Genomic DNA, 18856 nt, shown 5'->3' with positions numbered 1-18856 from the left:
TACACCGTATATTTCAACTGAGGTACTAAAAACACTGGACAAGCATCATCTCACCAAATTCTTCAGATGAGAGACGGGAAAATAATCTCAAAGTACTTGAGTATTTTTCATGGAATCAATAACTAGAAAGTGACAAAACCAAAAGGTTTGCCAAAATCCTCTGATTTTCTCTAATCTATGCCAGAATCCATATAACTATAACTATAGCTGTCTAACAATTTAGTACACATCCATTTGTCCTAGACTCTAAGATGCATATTTTGAAACTACATACTTCCACAATATAAATATATTCCTGGAGTATTTTTTATACCCAGGCTGCAATCTTACTTCCTATACCTTTTCCTCATTGATAATTTGCACTGAAATAATGAGATTAAAATTGCTAGTCTCATTTCTATTACATACACATTAGTATATAAAGGAATGGCCATAAGGGGAATTATGCAATGATGTCTGCAGAAATGAGATGTGAATGAATATGAATATATTTACAGGTAATAAAAATTATCATCGTTCAGATGTTCTTCTCAAATTCAAATGAGACACAGGATGTGCAGGACACAGTGCGTGGGCCTGCTGTATACTAGAGTGAAGAGGATAGATAGCTGACAACTAAATTTCCTGATTGCACTGAGATGGGCTTCTGGATGTGATCCAGGTCCCACCACTCAGGTGTCCTCACACAGGCTTTCATTCAGTATTCAGGGGAGGTTGGGCACAGGGCACCGTGGTGTTGGGGGGATTGGCCTGCAGCTGTGCTGGCAGATTCTTTACTCTGAGTTCCCTGATTATAGCAAGGCAGCAGTCCCTTTGATGGACAGTTTTCCAGTGTGGTTTGAGAGAGAGAAAGAAAGAAAAGAAGCAGCAGCAAAAGAGGAAAACAATAAAGATGACAACTGCCACAACAGGGAAGCAGAAAGAACAGCACAGAAACAATAGCAATAACTCACTGAATACCACTGAAAATGACTAGGGAACCAACTCCTTACTGTGAAAAAGGGCAAGAAATAAGAAAGAACGGCTCATTTGCCCTGCCTTTCCTCTATGACCATATTTTAACTAATTCTTAAGAGAAAGGTCTTCATTATAAAATTCCACCTAAAAAATGTGAAAGAAATGATAAAGTTAGAAAAATCACAATTTTGTAGTCCCTAATGTAATATTTGTATCAGGCAATGGTCATCGTGATAAAAGTATTCAATAAAAGTTTAATGGGAACTTAAAATGAAAGGATCAGACTGACACCACTCACATCTACTGATTATCATTACAAACAGGAAAACCTGGCATTTAGAATGGTCACCTGTAAATTAATATATTAATGGAGTACACAGAATCACCTATGATTAGTCTTGCCCCTCAAAAAGAAAAATAAGCTGAATCTAATAAGGCTGAGTTAAGGTCCACTTACAGAAAACAAAGGGACAAAGGAACTATTTAAATGATATCACAAGGAAGAAAGCAGTCATATCTAGAACATAGGGCATTAATCAGGTCAATAGACCCTGTTTCTGGTGTTACATACAAAGAGATAGACATAGAAAATGAGAAAAAGAGAAACCAGGGGGATCCTATATTACTAGACAAGGCACATAAAAATAAAATATACAGTACTGACTTTTTTAAAAAAATGATAAAAAAATATTTTTGAGACTCTTGGAAAAAGGATCATTGATTATATACATATCAGATATTGCCAAAAATTATTTGTCTAATTAATGTTGATAATGGAATGGTGTCGATATAGGAAAATATCTTTTTTGTTTGTTTGTTTTAGATACTAAAGCATGCAGAGATGAAATAACATAATATTTTGGATTTGCTTTAAAATGCTTTAGCAAATAGCCAAGATATGCAAGTAACCTAACTGGCCATCCATAGATGATTGGATAAAGAAGATGTGGTACATATATACAGTGGAATATTACTCTGCTATAAAAATTGAAATCATACCATTTGTGACAACATGGATGGACCTAGAGAATATTATGTTAAGTGAAATAAGTCAGACTGAGAAAGATAAATACTATATGATCTCATTTATATGAGATTTAAAGAAAAAGATAAAGAACAAACAAAACAGAAACATTTTGAGAGTTTCCAGATAGGAGGTGTTTTGCGGGATGGGTGAAATAAGAGAATGGATTAGAAAATACAAATTGGTAGTTACAAAATAGTCATGGGGATGTAAAGTATAGGATAAGAAAAATATAGCCAATAATACTATAATAATTATGTATGGTGTCATATGGGTACTACATTTATCAGGTGATCAACCTTCTGTTATATAAATGTTGTATACCTGAAACTTATATAATATTGTATGTCAACTAATTAAAAAATAAAAACAATATAAAAATAGATTACATATTTCAACTTTAAAGACATCACATGATCATCTCAAGAGATGCAGAAAAAAGCATCTGAAAAAATAAAACATATTAATATATCCATGATAGAAATCCTTAACAGATTGGGTACAGAAGAAAGATACCTCAACATGATAAAAGTTATATATGACAAACTCACAGATAACATTATACTCAATGGAGAAACATTGACAGTGTTTCCTCTAAGATCAGGAACAAGGAAACGATGCCCACTCTCACCACTCCTGTTCAATATAGTACTGAAAGCCCTGGCTGGAGCAATTAGCAAGACAAAGAACAAGTAAATAAATAAATAAAAGGAATTCATGTAAGAAAGGAAGAATTAAAATTGTTGCTATTTGCTGATGACATGATCTCATTTTCAGAAAATCCCAAAGCATCAGTCAAAACAACTGTTGGAATTAGTCACTGATTTCAGTGAAGTGGCAGATTATAAAATCAACACACAGATATCAGTTGCACTCCTTTACATTAATAATGAAACCTCTAAAAAAGACATAAAGAAAACTATCTCATTCGCAATACCATTAAAAACAATAAAATACTTAGGAATAAATTTAACTAAGAAAGTGAAAGATCTATACAATGAAAACCACAAGACACTGCTGAAAGAAATCAAGGAACACACAAATAAATGGGAAGACATCCTATGTTTATGGATCAGAGGAATGATATTGTTGAAATGTCCATACTGCCCAAAGTCACCTACAGAGTCAATGCAGTCCCCATCAAAATACCAAAGGTATTCTTCAGAGAACAGAAGAAACAATCCTAAAATTTCTGTGGAACTAAAAAAGACTATGAATAGCCAAAGCAATTTTGAGAAAAAGGAACAAAGCTGAAGGTATCATGCTTCCGGATATCAAACTATACTACAGAACCATAATAATAAAATTAGTAAAATACAGGCACAAAATAGACCAATGGAACAGAATAGAGGGCCCAGAATTTAAAAAAAATAAATAACTAAATATATATATATATATATATATATATATATATATATATATATATACACACACACACACACACACACACATACATATGTATGTGTATATATATGTATGTGTATATATATATGCATATATATGCAGCTATTTGACAAGAGAGCCAAGAATACCCAGTTGGGAAAAGGACAGTCTCTTCAACATATGGTACTTGAAATACTACTGGAGAAATACATGCAAAACAGTGAAACTGAACCCCTATGTCACACCTCTCACAAAAGTTAACTAAAAATGGATCAAAGGTGTGAACTAAGAACTGATACATAAAACACCTAGAAGAAAATGTAGCAAAGAAGCTCATTGATATAAATCTTGGCAATAATTTTTTGGACATAAGACCAGTAGCACAAAGAAAAGTCAACAAATAGGACTACATCAAACTCAAAAGCTCCTGCACAGCAAAAGAAACAATTAATAAAATGAAAAGACAATCTACAAAATGGGAGAAAATTTTTGCTAATTATATATCAGTTAAGGGGTTAATATCCAAAATATACAGAGAACTCAGTCAACTTAGTAACAAAATAAGAATAAGCAATACAATTCAATAATGGGCAGAAGGAAAACAGACATTTTTCTAAAGAGACATCAAAGTGGCCAACAGGCGCATGAAAGATGCTCAACATCACTAAGCATCAGAGAAATGCAAATCAAAACCTCAGTGAGATATCACCTCACACCTGTTAGAATGGCTATCATCAAGAAGACAAGAGACAACAAGTGCTGGCAAGAATGTGGTGAAAAGGGAACCCTTATACATTATTGGTGGGAATGTAAATTGGTCCAACCACTATGGAAAACAATATGGAGGTTCCTTAAAAAATTTTAAAAAAAGGTTGACCATATGATCAAGCAATTCTGCTTCTGGGTATATACCCAAAGGAAATGGAAACAGGATTTCAAATAGATATAAACTCTCCCCATATTTATCATAGTACTGTTCACAATAGCCAAGATAATGGAAACAATCCCAATATCCATCAACAGAGGAATGAATACAAAAAAAGTGGTACATATATGCAATGGAATATTACTCAGCCATGGCAAAGAAGGATATCCTGCCATTTGTGACATGAATGGACCTTGAGCACATTAGGCTAAGTGACATAAGTCAGACAGAAAAAAACAATTACTGTATGATATCACTTATACGTGTATACGAAAAAAACAAAGAGTAAAATGGTGATTACCAGTGGATGAGGGGATAAGAGTGATAGTGATTAAGAGTATAAGCTTGTAATGAGTAGTAATAAGCCATAGAGATCTAATGCACAGTATAATGAATATAGACAATATTATACTACAATTATTAATGTGATAAATATCACTATATCGGCAATCATACTAAAACATAGAAATATATCAAAGTAACATGCTGTACAACTTAAACTTATTTTATTTAAATAACTCATTTTGAAATTATATGCATGAAAATCCTTACCCTCCACCTGCAAAGACATCTTAGATGCATCCTTCACCAAACCAGAAAAGGTCAAAATAGCAGAGAATTATCTCTGAATGGCTGCTAGCATTTGCCTTAGCTCTCTGTTTTCTTCCAATACATAGATTTTCAGCAATTAGAAAACACATATTCAAAATATGTAGTGTAGTTTCAATAGGAGCTGATTGAGTTGAAAGCTAACATAGTTTTCCCAAAATTGTAGAAAAATATACTTGAATCCAAAATCTAGCCTGAAATTTTTGGCCGATTGCCTATGAGCAATGTTTGAGCCCACCTGGCCTTGTGACAAGTTGTTCTCTTGTATGAAACTGCTGAAAATCAAAGCTAAAAGCTTTCATCAGAAATATACAGAATATGGGGTGGCTGGTTAGCTCACTTGGTTAGAGTGTGGTACTGATAACACCAAGGTTGCCGGTTTGATCCCCGTATGGGCCACTGTGAGATGCTCACTCTTAAAAAAAAAAAGGAAAAGAAAAAGAAATATGCAGAATATGATTAAGAAGTGCTTTGCCTAAATGTGGGGAGCCATGGTTACAGGTAACTCTGAGCCTTATAGAATGGCTCGGTTTATGCTTAACCTGTTTCTGCCCCTAAGGCATTGTCTCTGCCTACACCTGCAGGGTGCTTACAAGCTGCTAAGGAATGTGGTGGGAGCGGCCAGTTTCCAGACACAGAAGACTGATGGCTATCAGGGTAATTGATAGGATAATCACTTTTGGGAGTTTCAGTGATTTTGTATCCTCTATGTAAAAGTTAAAAATTTACATTTGCTAAGGTAATGCATATTTTCTTTGTTAAGTTGCACGTACTCAAACTGCATATATTGGTGAAGAAGAATAAACTCGGGGCTTCAGCATCACTGAAGACCGGCCGCATCAGCATTTGTATGAGTGTCTTTTATCCATTCCCACTCCCCCATTTAGGTACTGATCACTTGTGGCGGCTGGCTCGCCACACCTAAATACAACCCATAGTTTGAGATAATAACCACTGAATATCAGTATTCTCATTAATTGTTCAGAATTAACCAGTGACCAGCACTAGACCTGGAAGAGTACATTTTTATCCTAAGCAATGAAGATCCAACTAGAACAAACTTATTCTAATAATATATTACAACTGACTTTCTACTAAGGAGGTCAATAACCTTTTTTTTTTAATTTTACTGATGAAAATGATAATGGAAACAGATAAAGCTACCAGAGCAATTTTGAATAGGTATTGCTATGAATCACCTCAAAAATAAAAAGAGAAGAAATCTGGTGCCAAGAATTAATAACATAAAGAAATGGAATTAGTTATATATTTTGAGATCTTTAAGTTCACATCACTTAGCACCCAAAGTCTGTGGCAGTGGGGCATTCATAGATACAGCTGCGGCAATTGGCTGATTCAAAAGTTGGCCAGGATAAAGGATTTCCTTTGGGAACAATGACTCTGTTTAATAGTTCACTGGTCAGCTCTTTAATCTGTTATGTCTGAGTGATAATCAGTTCCTTCTGCTCCTGGAGTCTCTAGGCTAACCTTTCTAGCCTCTTGTAGATAACATTATTTGCATTTAGATCGTTTATCATTGAGGTTCGAAGTTTCTCTCTATGAGATAGGAGCTGACCCTTCTCTTTCTTGTGCTCTTGGTGAAGAGCTTGAACTCCAGCTGTCCACCTGCTTTCCTGACTGTCAGGAAGTTGCATCACATTTTGGAAATCCTGGGGATACTGAGGACATTCTTCTTTAAACTCACGTGCATCTTTTAATGTGCCTGTATTAGACTTGACCTGCATACTGGACTTCTGGATTTCTGACAACTGATAGTCTAATGCTGAGTTTTTGGAAGATAATTCGTGAAACTCCTTCCTAAACATTTCCATGTTGTTGTTGTTTTGTTGTTTTTTTTATTTTGTTTTGCCTTTCCATTTTATCAATTAGTTTCCCCCTTTTTTCTTCCTTTCATCTATCAACAAACTCCAGAAATCCTTCTCTCTTGATCACCATCTGCTGCATTCCATGTCCCTTAGAGAATCTGTCTGCGAGCGGGGCAGCCTCTAACTGACACTTCTAAGCTGCAGCTCCTTCTGCAACACGTCCATCTCATTCTGGAGCTGATCAGTCTGCGCATTTTTCTTACACTTAAGGTGAGGATCGTCAGGGTGGTAGTGATGATATAACTCTGTAGAAAAGCTTGGTTCATAAAGGCCTTGTCACAAAGGCACTGGAAATAGCTGTCTTTGGCTTTGATCACCATCTGCTGGATGGACATCATCTTTTTCCAGTGTTTACACTTTTCCTTCAGTAACTTGACCGCAGGCTGATTGGTGAGGAGCTTCTTGCTCTGCTCGCAGCCCTCCTGGCTCAGGTGCAGCTGCTCCTCCAGGTGAGCAGCTGTGAGGGGAGGAAGCCCTGGGAGCGCCGCAGAGCTCAATAGTGAGCTGTGCCAGGCGGGGGAGCTTCAGCGCCATCGGGTCCACCCCCGACTGGCAGTGCCAGCACTTCCGGTCCCCCAGCTTGCAGGTGATGTGCATGTTGTTCTCCTGCAGCGTGAGCCCGTCCACGGCCGCCGCCAAGTTGTCCGCGTCCGTGGCTCTCAGCTGCCACCAGTCCATGCTCTCTAGACACAGCCATAACTGGAAAAAAGGCCCAATGCTGCGCTGGCGGGGGAGGGGGGGACAGGCCATGGCTGCCACGGCCACCATGGAGGCTGTGGGGGTGTCAGGACCCTGGAGGCTACAGGCAAGCAGGTAGTGGACATGTTTCTGGAGGGGCATGTGGCAGCAAATCGGCCACCTCTGCTGGAATCAGAGGGGATGGTCCCGTCTACCCGGGCAATCGCTGCTCCAACCCTTGGGAGCAGAGGCCACTGCCTCACCTACGGTCTTCTAGGCTGTTACTATTGCAACGTGGGGGGTGGCGGAGCAGGACTGCCCAGGGCCCTTACAAATTTGTACGGCAAGTTGACAAACTTGAGATTCTGGTATTGTCTCTCTAAACACAGTAACACTCTTCCTAGTGTGCTTGTACCAGGAATCAGACAACATGTCTAATTATAGAAAATCATGATAAAGAGCAATATATTATGAATTCCATTTTGCTCAAACTTTTTTGTTATTATAACTGGTGAAAGAAATGGAAATAGCACAATTGATTGGTTAAATCACTTACTATTCTACTGACCTGAAGTCAACACTATATATTTCTTTATTACATTATTTTATTGGCTTTAACACACTTTTTTCCCTGTGTAAGTATGTTTTAATAGAAAAATGGTTACAATATGATAGAAATAGCATTCTAAGTTTAGCTGGTTAATAAACATTGAACTAATGAACACCCTACTATGTTTCATGAAGCTATGTGCTGTTATTGCCAGAAAGTTGATTTATTTTTATTAACTACCTTAACACAAGGTTAATGGGTAAGTAAACCTTATATTACAATACTATGTTTCCCCAAAAATAAGACCTAGCCAGACAATCAGTTCTAATGCATCTTTTGGAGCAAAAATTAATATAAGACTTGGTCTTAATTTACTATAATATAAGACTGGGTCTGATGATATAATATGATATGATGATATGATATGATATGATATAATGTAACAGTGCGTCTTATATTAATTTGTGCTCCAAAAGATGCATTAAACCTGATTGCCCGGCTACGTCTTATTTTCGGGGAAACAGGGTAACATCATAAAACAGTAATACCTACTGGGTGTATCTTAAGGGACTTTTTACAAACTAAGAGTACAGATAGCAATATAGAGTTAACTGGGTCCTCACCTTTGCAAATACCCACCAGGTTAGTCAGATACTTCCTGAACTTATGTTATACCACAAGTTGCCTGACTGACCATGTCTAGAGGAAGCAGCCGCCCCACACTCTAAGATTTTTTGAAAAGCAAGTAGTCAACATGGTTGTGGGTAGGCTGTAGCACTGAGCATTTGTGCAACACCTTTCATGCACTAAAAAAACAAGTCAGCTAATTTTGGATCCCTTATACCTTCTATCTCACCAATCATTTAACTATAAATAAATGTGTTTATGTGTCTATATGAATCCATGTGTGTTTATAATTCTAACAACTTAATTTGTAACATTATTTTAATCTGTCCATACTTTAGTTAACATTTCATTTATTTCCATTATTTATAGGTGCCTGTATAACAACTTCTTGTGTCATTACTCTACTCTTGCTAATACCCTAAATAACCCGTCTGTGACACAATTCACTGTAACATAAGCTTACTGTGGTCATCTGAAATGAAAGGTCTCTGTCATTTATATTTGTATGTCTTTCCCCAAGCTGTAGCCTGGCAATTGTTCAGTAAGTACAATTTAAATTGAAGTGAAACTAATCTCAATTCATTAACTACCTTAATGGAACCTCCAACATTTCGGTTCATTCATTAATTTTCACTTTCATTCAAAAAACAAATATTTATTGAGTTCTTAATATTGTACTAGCCACTGCACTGGGGGCTGAAAACTCAAAAGTAAGACTTGGTGACAACTCTCAAGGAAAAAGTAAGCTGATGAAGAAGATCAACATGAAAAGAGATAATTACATTATCCAGCAACCTCCACTTGGGTATATATACCCAAAGGAAATGAAAATAGGATCTGAAAAAGATATTGCATTCCCGTGTTAATTGCAGTATTATACAAAATAGCTAAGATAAGAAAACAACCTAAATTTCTATCAATGATGAATGGATAAAGAACATGTTATACATATGTGTGTGTATGTGTGTATATACACACATACACACACACACACGGTGAAATATTATTCAACCATAAGAAAAAGGAAATCCTGATATTTGTGACAACATGGATGAAGTTGGAAGGCATTATGCTAAGTGAAATAAGTCGGACAGAGAAAGACAAATACTGTATGGTATCACATATATGAATATGTGGAATCTAAGCTGAGCTTGTAGAAACAGAGTAAGAATGATAGTTACCAGGGAATGGGAAGCAGGAGAAATGTGGAGATGATCATCAAAGAGTATAAACTTGAAGTTGGAAGATGAATAATTTCTGGAGATCTAATGCACAGTATTGTAATTACAGTTAATAATACTGTACTATATATTTGAAAGTTACTAAGAGAGTAAGTCTTACATGTCCTCACCACAAAAACAAATGGTAATTACATGACATGATGGAGGTGTTAGCTAACGCTACAGTGGTCATCATATCACAGTATATAAGTGTATCAAACCATCATGCTGTACACATCTTAAACTCGTACAAAGTTATTTGTTAATTATATTTCAATAAAGCTGGGAACAAGTAAGATACATCAAGAAAGAAAAAAAAGATAATTTCATAGTGTAGGAAATGCAATGAGGCCCTATAGCCAGTGTACTATGAAAAGAAATAGATGGCCAAATGTAAAAGGATTCTACATCAAGGGGTCACTCAGTATTGCATGGCTCTGATACCAGTGCTTTAAAACCGATGGGTTAGGAAAGCTCAGGTTAAATACTTTGTGTGTGTGTGTGTGTGTGTGTGTGTGTGTGTGTGTGTGTGTGTATTTGTTTTTGAAAGTGCAAAATACAACTAACTTTGTAGGATAATTAGCTTTCATGGAATGCTAGCTTGCAGAAATGATGAGACGTGTACACATGATAAGCAGAGGCCATGCATATCCAAGTCAGCAGCTGGGGATTCATCCTTAGAACTTATAAAGCACTTAATTTACCTACTGAAGTAACTTCGAAATTCTGTGAATAAAGTTATTCTCATCTTTAGGAAAGTCCTCACAAAACTTCTGGTGGGATAGTCTCCCACTATTAAAAGAATGAACTCAATTAGAGATGCCACCAACATGTCTTAGGAGATTGTGCGGCTAAGTGCTGAAAGTTCACTCAAATACCTTGGCATTAACTCACATAAGGCTTTTAAAATAAGTGTAATTAAATATAGATTGAAGGGGAATCTAAAATGCTACTTTCCAAGTATCAAGTTTATATATATATCTATATATCTATATATATATATGAATATATATATATATATATATGATGGTATAAATATAAATATAGTTTTTTTCCACAATACTTTAAGTCTTCAAAAATACCAAAAGCCAATCCCAATACTCAACTGGTACTTGATACTTTTTTGAACCTAATTATACCAAGTATACAATTTAATGGCATTGACTAATATTTAGGACCAATGAATTATATATAATTAACAATATTGATTTCAACTGAAATAGTGTCTTCCTTTTGCCATATTCTGAGAAGGGAACATAGAAAATGTGTTTTATTACACAAGGTAAAATAAGTTTTCTGTATCATGGGAGTATGTGAGTACCTTAACTGTTTAAGCCAGTTTATCAAACCAGTACATATGACTTGTTCACCCAAAAATGTGCTAAATTGAATGAAATGGTTTATTTTCTTTAATTTTAAAATATTCATTAATATGACAGCCTTAGTCACTGAAAATTAACTCTTCCATCAAGTAAAGACATAAGACATATATTGATAGCATTCTTAGGAAAATTTAACCTAGACTAAGAAATATTAGGTTCGTTTATATACAATTCACACCACCAGTTTTTGCTTGTGGAGCTAAATTCAAAGTACTCAGTCAACATTGAAATATATTTGTCAAATTGACTACATGAAATAGGCATTATTTTTAAATGTTTACAAGGAATGACTTGGTAGTAAGACAGAACTATTGAAATTCCAGCTCAGTCCCATACCAGTTCTATGACCCAGGGATGTTACTTAATCTCTCCAAATCATAGTTTCCTAGCTGAAGGATTAGGGACCTAATCTCAAGCTTGAGGAATGTCACAAAAAGTAAACGAAGTAATGTCCCTAAAATACATCACAAATTTATGTGCACAAGACATTTTTTTTTTAATTACACATTCTGTATTTTGGAAACAGTCAATTATTTTTTCTAAGCCTGCAGGGAAAATATTCAACGCCAATATTTATTTATAATATTGTCTGTGGCAAAGGACCCATATTATAATTTATCATCTAAGATGTCAATAAAGAATTTAATGCCATGGGGAAAAAATGTCATTAAATGTATCAATGTATTAAATGTATAAAACAAAAGAAAACTAAGACAGCATACAAATCATCTATATAGTATAGATGGAAATGATTGAAGATTTTATTAGCAGTTACTAGTGGTGATTTTTTAAATTTTACTTCCCTTTTATAAAAGTCCTAAAACTGCATGTTTTATTTTCATAATTAAAAAAGGGCTACTTTTGAATAACAAGTGGACGATCATTTTCACATTTTTAACTAATGCCTGCTAATACTTTTGACAATAGAATATATAATAACTGATGCCACTTTCATACAGATCATTTCTCTTTTCTGAAAAAAAAAAGAATTATTGTTAACTAAAGCATACTCACACACTCTCTCACATACATAAACACAAATTGTGAGTTCTAGCATTCTAAGCTATGAAATAACTTTGCCAAATATGGTTTATAATACCACTCAGTCTTTTATATTCATTATTTACATAATGATTAATCAAGAATCTGTAGAAAGGGTGGCAGGGAAAGTGAAAGCCTAACACTATAAAAAAGGTCAAGTTTAGAGACTGTACTATGCCAGATATAAAAGTTTACTGCCCTTGAATCGGAGACAATGCCATAGCAGTCTCCAAACTTTTTGCCCTTCAAGGTTTTTGTCATTTTCTGTCAGCTTTATTACTGCAACTATTTACATAAAATCAGAATCTTAGTGTTTTTAAAAGTTATCTGTTCCTTTTACTTATTCCCCATTAATTCAAAAGTCATTCAGCCATGTGGTTGCAGAAGAAATTTTCACATTATAATTATAAAAATAACTAGTAAGTTTTCAGGAGGAAAAGAACGAACTTAAAAAAAGGGATTAACCAAACTGTTCCATAAAACAGTGCTTAGTGGTAAAAGTAGGAGTATTTTTAGACTGGAAAATAATAATCAATTTTAAAGGTATTCATCTAAATAGAATGACTTTTTACAGTTCTTTATTAGAAAGGTTTTAATGCGACAGGCCTTATAACATAGGCTTGAATAGCCGTTTTAATGTTTTCAACTGAACTGGATTTCTTCAACCCAACCAGATGAATTATATTAGAATGAATTTGAAAGAGTGAATATAAAAATCTAGTAAGAGAAATTAGATTTCACAGCCCAGTTCAGTAATAGCATTAATTCCAAATCTGATACTCTCATACATCACAACAAAAAAAGATATACCAGACTTAAAGCATATCAAGCGTATCATAGAGAAATGTGTACTTTCAAACAGCATATGAGTATTACTTAGCCAGCACATGGAGCGCAAAACTTGAAGCACGTAAGAGAAGAGCAATAAATCAGTACTACTTTTCTGTAAACTCATTGATATGAGAAATAAAGGATATATGTAATGTTAGCTTTAGCTATGGGTGGTCTATGTATCATATTTCAAGCAGATAAGTGTTTATTGTCTGTGTAATACAATGCCAACATAAAGTGTCTTTTTTTGTCTCCTATGTTTTGCTGAAAACAGCCACAACTACACTTAGCAGATAGCTCCCCCTCCAAAAAAAATACAGAAAACCCAATAAATCATTGTTTTTCTTTAAGAAAGGACAATCCATCTTAAGTATTAGAAAAGTAATATGAAGTTTAATAATACTAGTATATGTTGCTGAGTCCAAAAGACTTGATAAAATAATGAGTTAAGACTGAGAATAGATGAAAGTGTCCATTTAGCTAAATGAAGCTGGTATTAAATGTTTAATAGCCTGTGCATAACCTTGAGCATTAGAACCCAATGACTTGGATATAAGCACTTTAGGAGATATGAATCTAGCTCAATGTTTGTCAGAAAATATTGCCAAAGTTTCAAGCCCTAGTGCAGAGTGTTAAAACACTTCTTGGCCCTGAATCAGAAAAGGATTCTGGTGGAGCTGATCCAAAAAACTGACTGGAGTATGACTGGCAAACTTAGGTGACTTGAACTTGGCCTGAAAAATCAGGAAAGAAGTCGGCTATTAAATGGGTTGTTTCAAACTTCTGAAAGTTCATTTTGCGATCATTTAATTGCAAAATAATTTTCCAATTAGCATCACAGTTAAACAAAACAAAATTAAAATCTATGAAGACTAAGAAGTCTGTACTCTATTACAATTTTAAGAGCTAACATTTGTCAAGCACTGGTGTAAGTAATTTACATGTATTCTCAAATTCTATAAAATTGGTAGTATAATAGCCCCCATTATACAGGTGAGAAAACTGAGACACAGAACAAGTAAATAATTTAACCAAGATTATACATTTGGCAAGCAGCAATATCTGGGACTACTGGATCATCTTCCACTCTCTTCCCCTCTGTACATAAACACAGAGGCAAAGGGAGGGTTGGGATCTGAGGAGTTGAAATTGACTTTCAAGTGTATAAACTACAGTTCCATAGTTTTTAGAGCATCTTCAAACTACTGAGTTCACATGTAGCCTGAATTAAAAAATGTGTAAAAATGACTGATGCCCATTACATATTAAATAAATATTTGTTGAAAGAACTGTGAGGTGAAATAAAAGATAAGGAAGGCCTTCTTCTGTATCTAAAACATAGTGGACAAACAAGTTCCTCAATTGTTTTATTGGTAATGAATAATACTGATAGTCTTTTTAAGTAGACACTACTAAACAAGATAATTAAATTCTGTATACGTATGTCATTATCTAAACTGAATAGGGTGGAAATATAAATATTTTACAGTGTAATGTCACTCGCCGATATTAAAAGCAATCACATCCAAAATAATTTGTGAAGTATGCTGCAAACAATCTAAAACATAAAATAAATGTATGTATAATACTATTCAAGATCAAGTTTACATTATAAATAAAAAAAATGGTAACTATGTTTTGTTGGTCAGTGACTGGAATACCACTTCAAAAGAACAATATTTAATCTAGAATTTTGTATTTTCCTCCACAGGATAATTAATGAAAAAAGTTATGGGTTGCTTCCTTAGATTTCTGAGACTTTTATGAATGACTCTCAGAGCACATTAGTTATGTGAGTACTCTGCAAATTTTTCATAATATGCATGTTTTATTTTCTTAATGCTTCTTCTAGTTCCAGAAGTGAAATATCCTGAATTCCAAATATCTTTTAAACTATCTTAGTTAAATTGGCTGAGTTTCCAACTTCAATCTACTATTTTAAGGACACTGTTTTCAAATTTAGAGACAACTTGTATTATGTTTTCATAATCAAAGTAATAAACATTTTTAAGTCCACAACTTTCTAGGGGTAAAAGAAAGACCAAAATGCAAAAGATTCCAAAATGCAAGAACCTTAACTACAGAACATTTAGGCTTATATCTTCTAGCTCAAAAATCACCAGCCATAAGAAATTTCATCTTGTCTTCTGAAACGCTTGAAACTATATCCATGTTGAAATGACATAAATGTTTATAAGGTCTAAAACGTTAAGAAAGGTTCCATTGATAAGAGATAAAATGTAAAGAATGATGCTAAAAAATAGTTTACTTAATATACATTGAAGATATCAATATTACATAAACAACCAAGTATTACCTTCCGTTGGGAGGCTTTTCTATCAATCTTTTTACGGTATAACAATAGTTGGATACAATTAAGACAATTAGATTTTTATCTACAACTTCAGTGGACGCTTTCTTTGCCTCTTTGCTGAAATGGCTTTCTCAGGAAATCCAGCACTATTTAGAAAGACAATCTCACTGTAAGACGCAGTGTGCTGTTTTGTCACCAGACCTCCAAGGTTACTAGAATGTACAAGTGACAGCACTTTCCAATCAAGCTTGCACCTGTGCAAGGAGAAATCCTTTCTACTTCTCCAGTCAAAATAAAGTGCAAAAAATTGTCTAGTTCCTAGATACTAAGTAAATTACCAAGACAAAAAAATTAATACAATGAAAGCTGGTCTGTTTCTATCATAGGTGGTCAATGCTACTCTCCCTAACACCACAGGCAAATTTCAAAACTTCTGTGTCTTGCCAAAGAAAAACCATTTGCCAAATGATGTTCCTGCTGCCATCCCAGCTGGCTTTTAATTTTTCCAAACAGCTCTCTAGTTATGGCCCTCCTCATTTTATAAACGTCACTGGAAATTGCACCCACCCCCTCTGAATCCCCAAAGCCCCAGTGATATTTGGTGGAGTTCTTGAGCTTGAGCCACAGAGCCCCCTCAGGAAGCACACTATACAAAGCATCATGCCAAATGCTTCCCAAATCCTCTCCCCATTCTCTCATTTCAGAAAATCACAGCATTTATTCCCCCTGGGAAAGTGCACTCAACCCCATTTTCACACTTGAAGTGCCCGAAAAGAAAACATAGAAAGAGAGAATGAGAGGAGGGAGGGAGGGAGGGAGGGAGGGAGGGAGGGAGGGAGAAGAGTGTGTGTGTGGGGGGAGAGACAGAGACAGAGACAGAGAGAGAGAGAGAGAGAGAGAGAGAGAGAGAGAGAGAGAGAGAGAGAGAGAGAGAGAGAGATGCATGCACACACAAACACCTACGTCCCTTCCTAATCTCCAACCCTGACAACAACACTCAAGACATCCAAACAATTTTGGTTCCCTCCACTCTTCGCTGCCCAAACCGCCAAGCAATTACAAATGAGAAGTGGCCTGGGGAAAATCTGAGGTTTCTGAGGGTCTATGGAGACCTCTTTCCCACCAGCCACTCTCACACCCAGACACCCTGAAGGGCTCTGGAGGCACAGTCAGCACTTCTCTGGTTGCCCCCTTCTGAAACCACCGGTAATTGGACGCTACTGCGCCAGACCAGCACCAACAAGAGGTAATCCTGGCGGTGCGCAGTGATGCCTCCATGACAAGCTGCCCAACACTGAGACCCACATAGCTGACCCCAGAAGGAAGAGGACCTGTGCGCCCAGCCAGTGCGCCCTTTCCTCCCTGCCCTCTGCAGTAGAAGGAAGCCCATAGCCTCCAGGTGCAGGGCGGGAGGGGTGAGGCGGGAAAGGGCACGATGAATAAAGTTAAGAGAACGGCATGGGAACTGCGTGCTCCTGAGGGACAACAGGAAAGATCGCAAAAGGAGAAAGTGTAAATCGTGTCTGCTGCATGACGGAGGCATGCGGGGAGAGCCCCTCGCGCTTATTAACCAGCTCCTGGCTAGGACACCCGCCTGTCCCGGTTCCAGACAGATTCGATCTGACAAGGGTCGGCCAGCAGGCGGGGAGAACGAAGAAATGCCCAGACTGCGAACTTACGAAAGAAGATATACTCGGTGTAGCTGCTCCAGATCTTGTCGTCGCGGTACTGGTTGACGAAGGCGGCGGTGCCGGAGGAGTTACACGCCACCATGTGAAAGCCGGCCTCGGACAGGCGATCGAACGCCTGCTCTAAGTAGGTGAACTTGAGGTAGAAGCGGGACGTGTATTTCTCGGGTGGCCGGTCAGGGTCGCGGCTCTCATTGAGCGTGTCACCAAAGACCTCCTTGGCCAGCGCTATGCGTCCGCACACCATGATACGTGCCACTCGCCGGAACTTGGCGTCCGCCTGGTTGTCGCGCACGGTGGTGTAGGAGCCGCGGTAGCCGAGCGTGAGGAAGCCGGAGCGCTTGTCAGGCGCGCCGCCGCCACCGATGCCGTGCGCTCCGGGGCCCGAGGGCGCGGCGGCCGCCGCCCCACGTATCAAGAGCGCATCGCTGCTGCCCTGCGAGACATTGTCCTCCAGGTCACTCTGGCAGCCCTCGTCGTTGAGCGAGTTCTGCTTGGTGACCTTGGGCGACAGCAGCTTGACCAGGTCGGCGAGCTGGAAGTACTCGGCCTCGCGCAGGAGCCGCTCCTTCTCGGGGAAGTGCTCCGGGAGCGCGAGCTGCTTGTCCCGCAGAAAATCCAGCACGTACCTGAAGAGGAAGCCGTCTCGGTCAATGAAGAAGCGCGCCCGGCTGTCCCTGGGCAGCTCGCCCCGGCGTCGGACGCCTCCCCGGGGGCTGGATGGAGAGAACATGCTGGCAAGAGTGCTGTCCGGGACGCTGAGCAGCGTCGAGTGCTTGGTCACATAGACCTGGCCTCCCACGTTCAGCTCCACTACCTCGGGGAAAGGCGAGGGCGCGCAGGGCCCTGGGGCGGCGGCTGCAGACGCGCCTGGCGAGCTGGACGAGGAAACCATCTCGCTAATGGGTAGGATGGTGCTGCCGACGCTGCCCGTGTCCTTCAAAGCCATGGTCCCACCCCGCCGCTGGTTAACTGAACCGGGAGAGTGGCACTTTCTCCTCCCAGAAGCCTACGCCCTGCACCCCTGGCGCCCCGGGCTTGGCGTGCGCCTGGTGTGCCCTCGGGCCGGGCGGCACGTTCCTCCGGCCTGGGCTGCCCGGTTCAAGGTTCCGGGCAGCTGCGGAGGCACCCGGGCTCCATCAGGGGAGCGAAGCGCGGGAGATGAGCTCAGCGGGAGCAGCGGCGGTGGAGGAGCTAGGAGGAGTGTCTGCTCCTTTGGGGCGACAGCGGGGAAGTGTGAGAGAGAGACTTGCAAGAGGCTCTTAGGCTGCCGCTCGGCTCCCGGTGGGGAGGGTAGAAGGAGGGATCGGAGAACAGAAAACTCGCCGCCCCAGCAGCTTGCGAGCGCGCAGCGAGTCCCGAGCGCGGACGGTGGCGCTAACTACTCCTAGCAGCCGGGGAGGCGGCACTGACGTCAAGACCAGAATTGGGACCCGAGCCACAGCTGTCATTTAAAGAGATAAGCACCAGCGGCAGGCTGCCCGGCTCCGACGCTAGGGGGCCAGGCCGGTGGCCGAGCCGCGGGAAGATGCTACCTTGGCTGTGTGCCTGGAGAGGCGGGCAGGAAACCTCTGAAAACAAACTGGAAAAAGGACAGCATCTCTCCTTCATTTCATTCCCGTCTTCCGTCCCTTCCTTCCTCCCTCCTTCCCTTCCTTCTCCTCCCCCTTCCTTCCCATCTCCCTTGCCCCGCTTCACCCAGTAAAACTGTTTTGTTTTTCTTTAACTCTTGCATTAACGT

The 18856-nt window shown here is 38.6% G+C and overlaps 1 protein-coding gene and 1 pseudogene across 1 annotated transcript in view; both read right to left on the bottom strand.

Moving 5' to 3' along the window:
- Positions 1-18514, bottom strand: part of KCTD8 (potassium channel tetramerization domain containing 8) — a 247508-nt gene extending 228994 nt beyond the window's left edge. Inside the window, exon 1 of the mRNA XM_019741059.3 lies at positions 17107-18514. Within this exon, the coding sequence (XP_019596618.1) occupies positions 17107-18064 (958 nt within the window). The 5' untranslated portion in view covers positions 18065-18514. The remainder of the gene's footprint in view (positions 1-17106) is intronic.
- Positions 6190-7624, bottom strand: LOC141568518 (cilium assembly protein DZIP1 pseudogene; annotated as a pseudogene).
- Positions 18515-18856: the final 342 nt, after the last annotated feature.

This window comes from Rhinolophus sinicus, chromosome 1 (assembly GCF_057876585.1).
Source record: "Rhinolophus sinicus isolate RSI-liver-muscle chromosome 1, RSI-T2T, whole genome shotgun sequence".
Classification (NCBI taxonomy): Eukaryota; Metazoa; Chordata; class Mammalia; order Chiroptera; family Rhinolophidae; genus Rhinolophus; species Rhinolophus sinicus.
The sequence above is the reverse complement of the archived record's forward strand: the minus strand, read 5'-3'. Positions and strand labels throughout refer to the sequence as shown.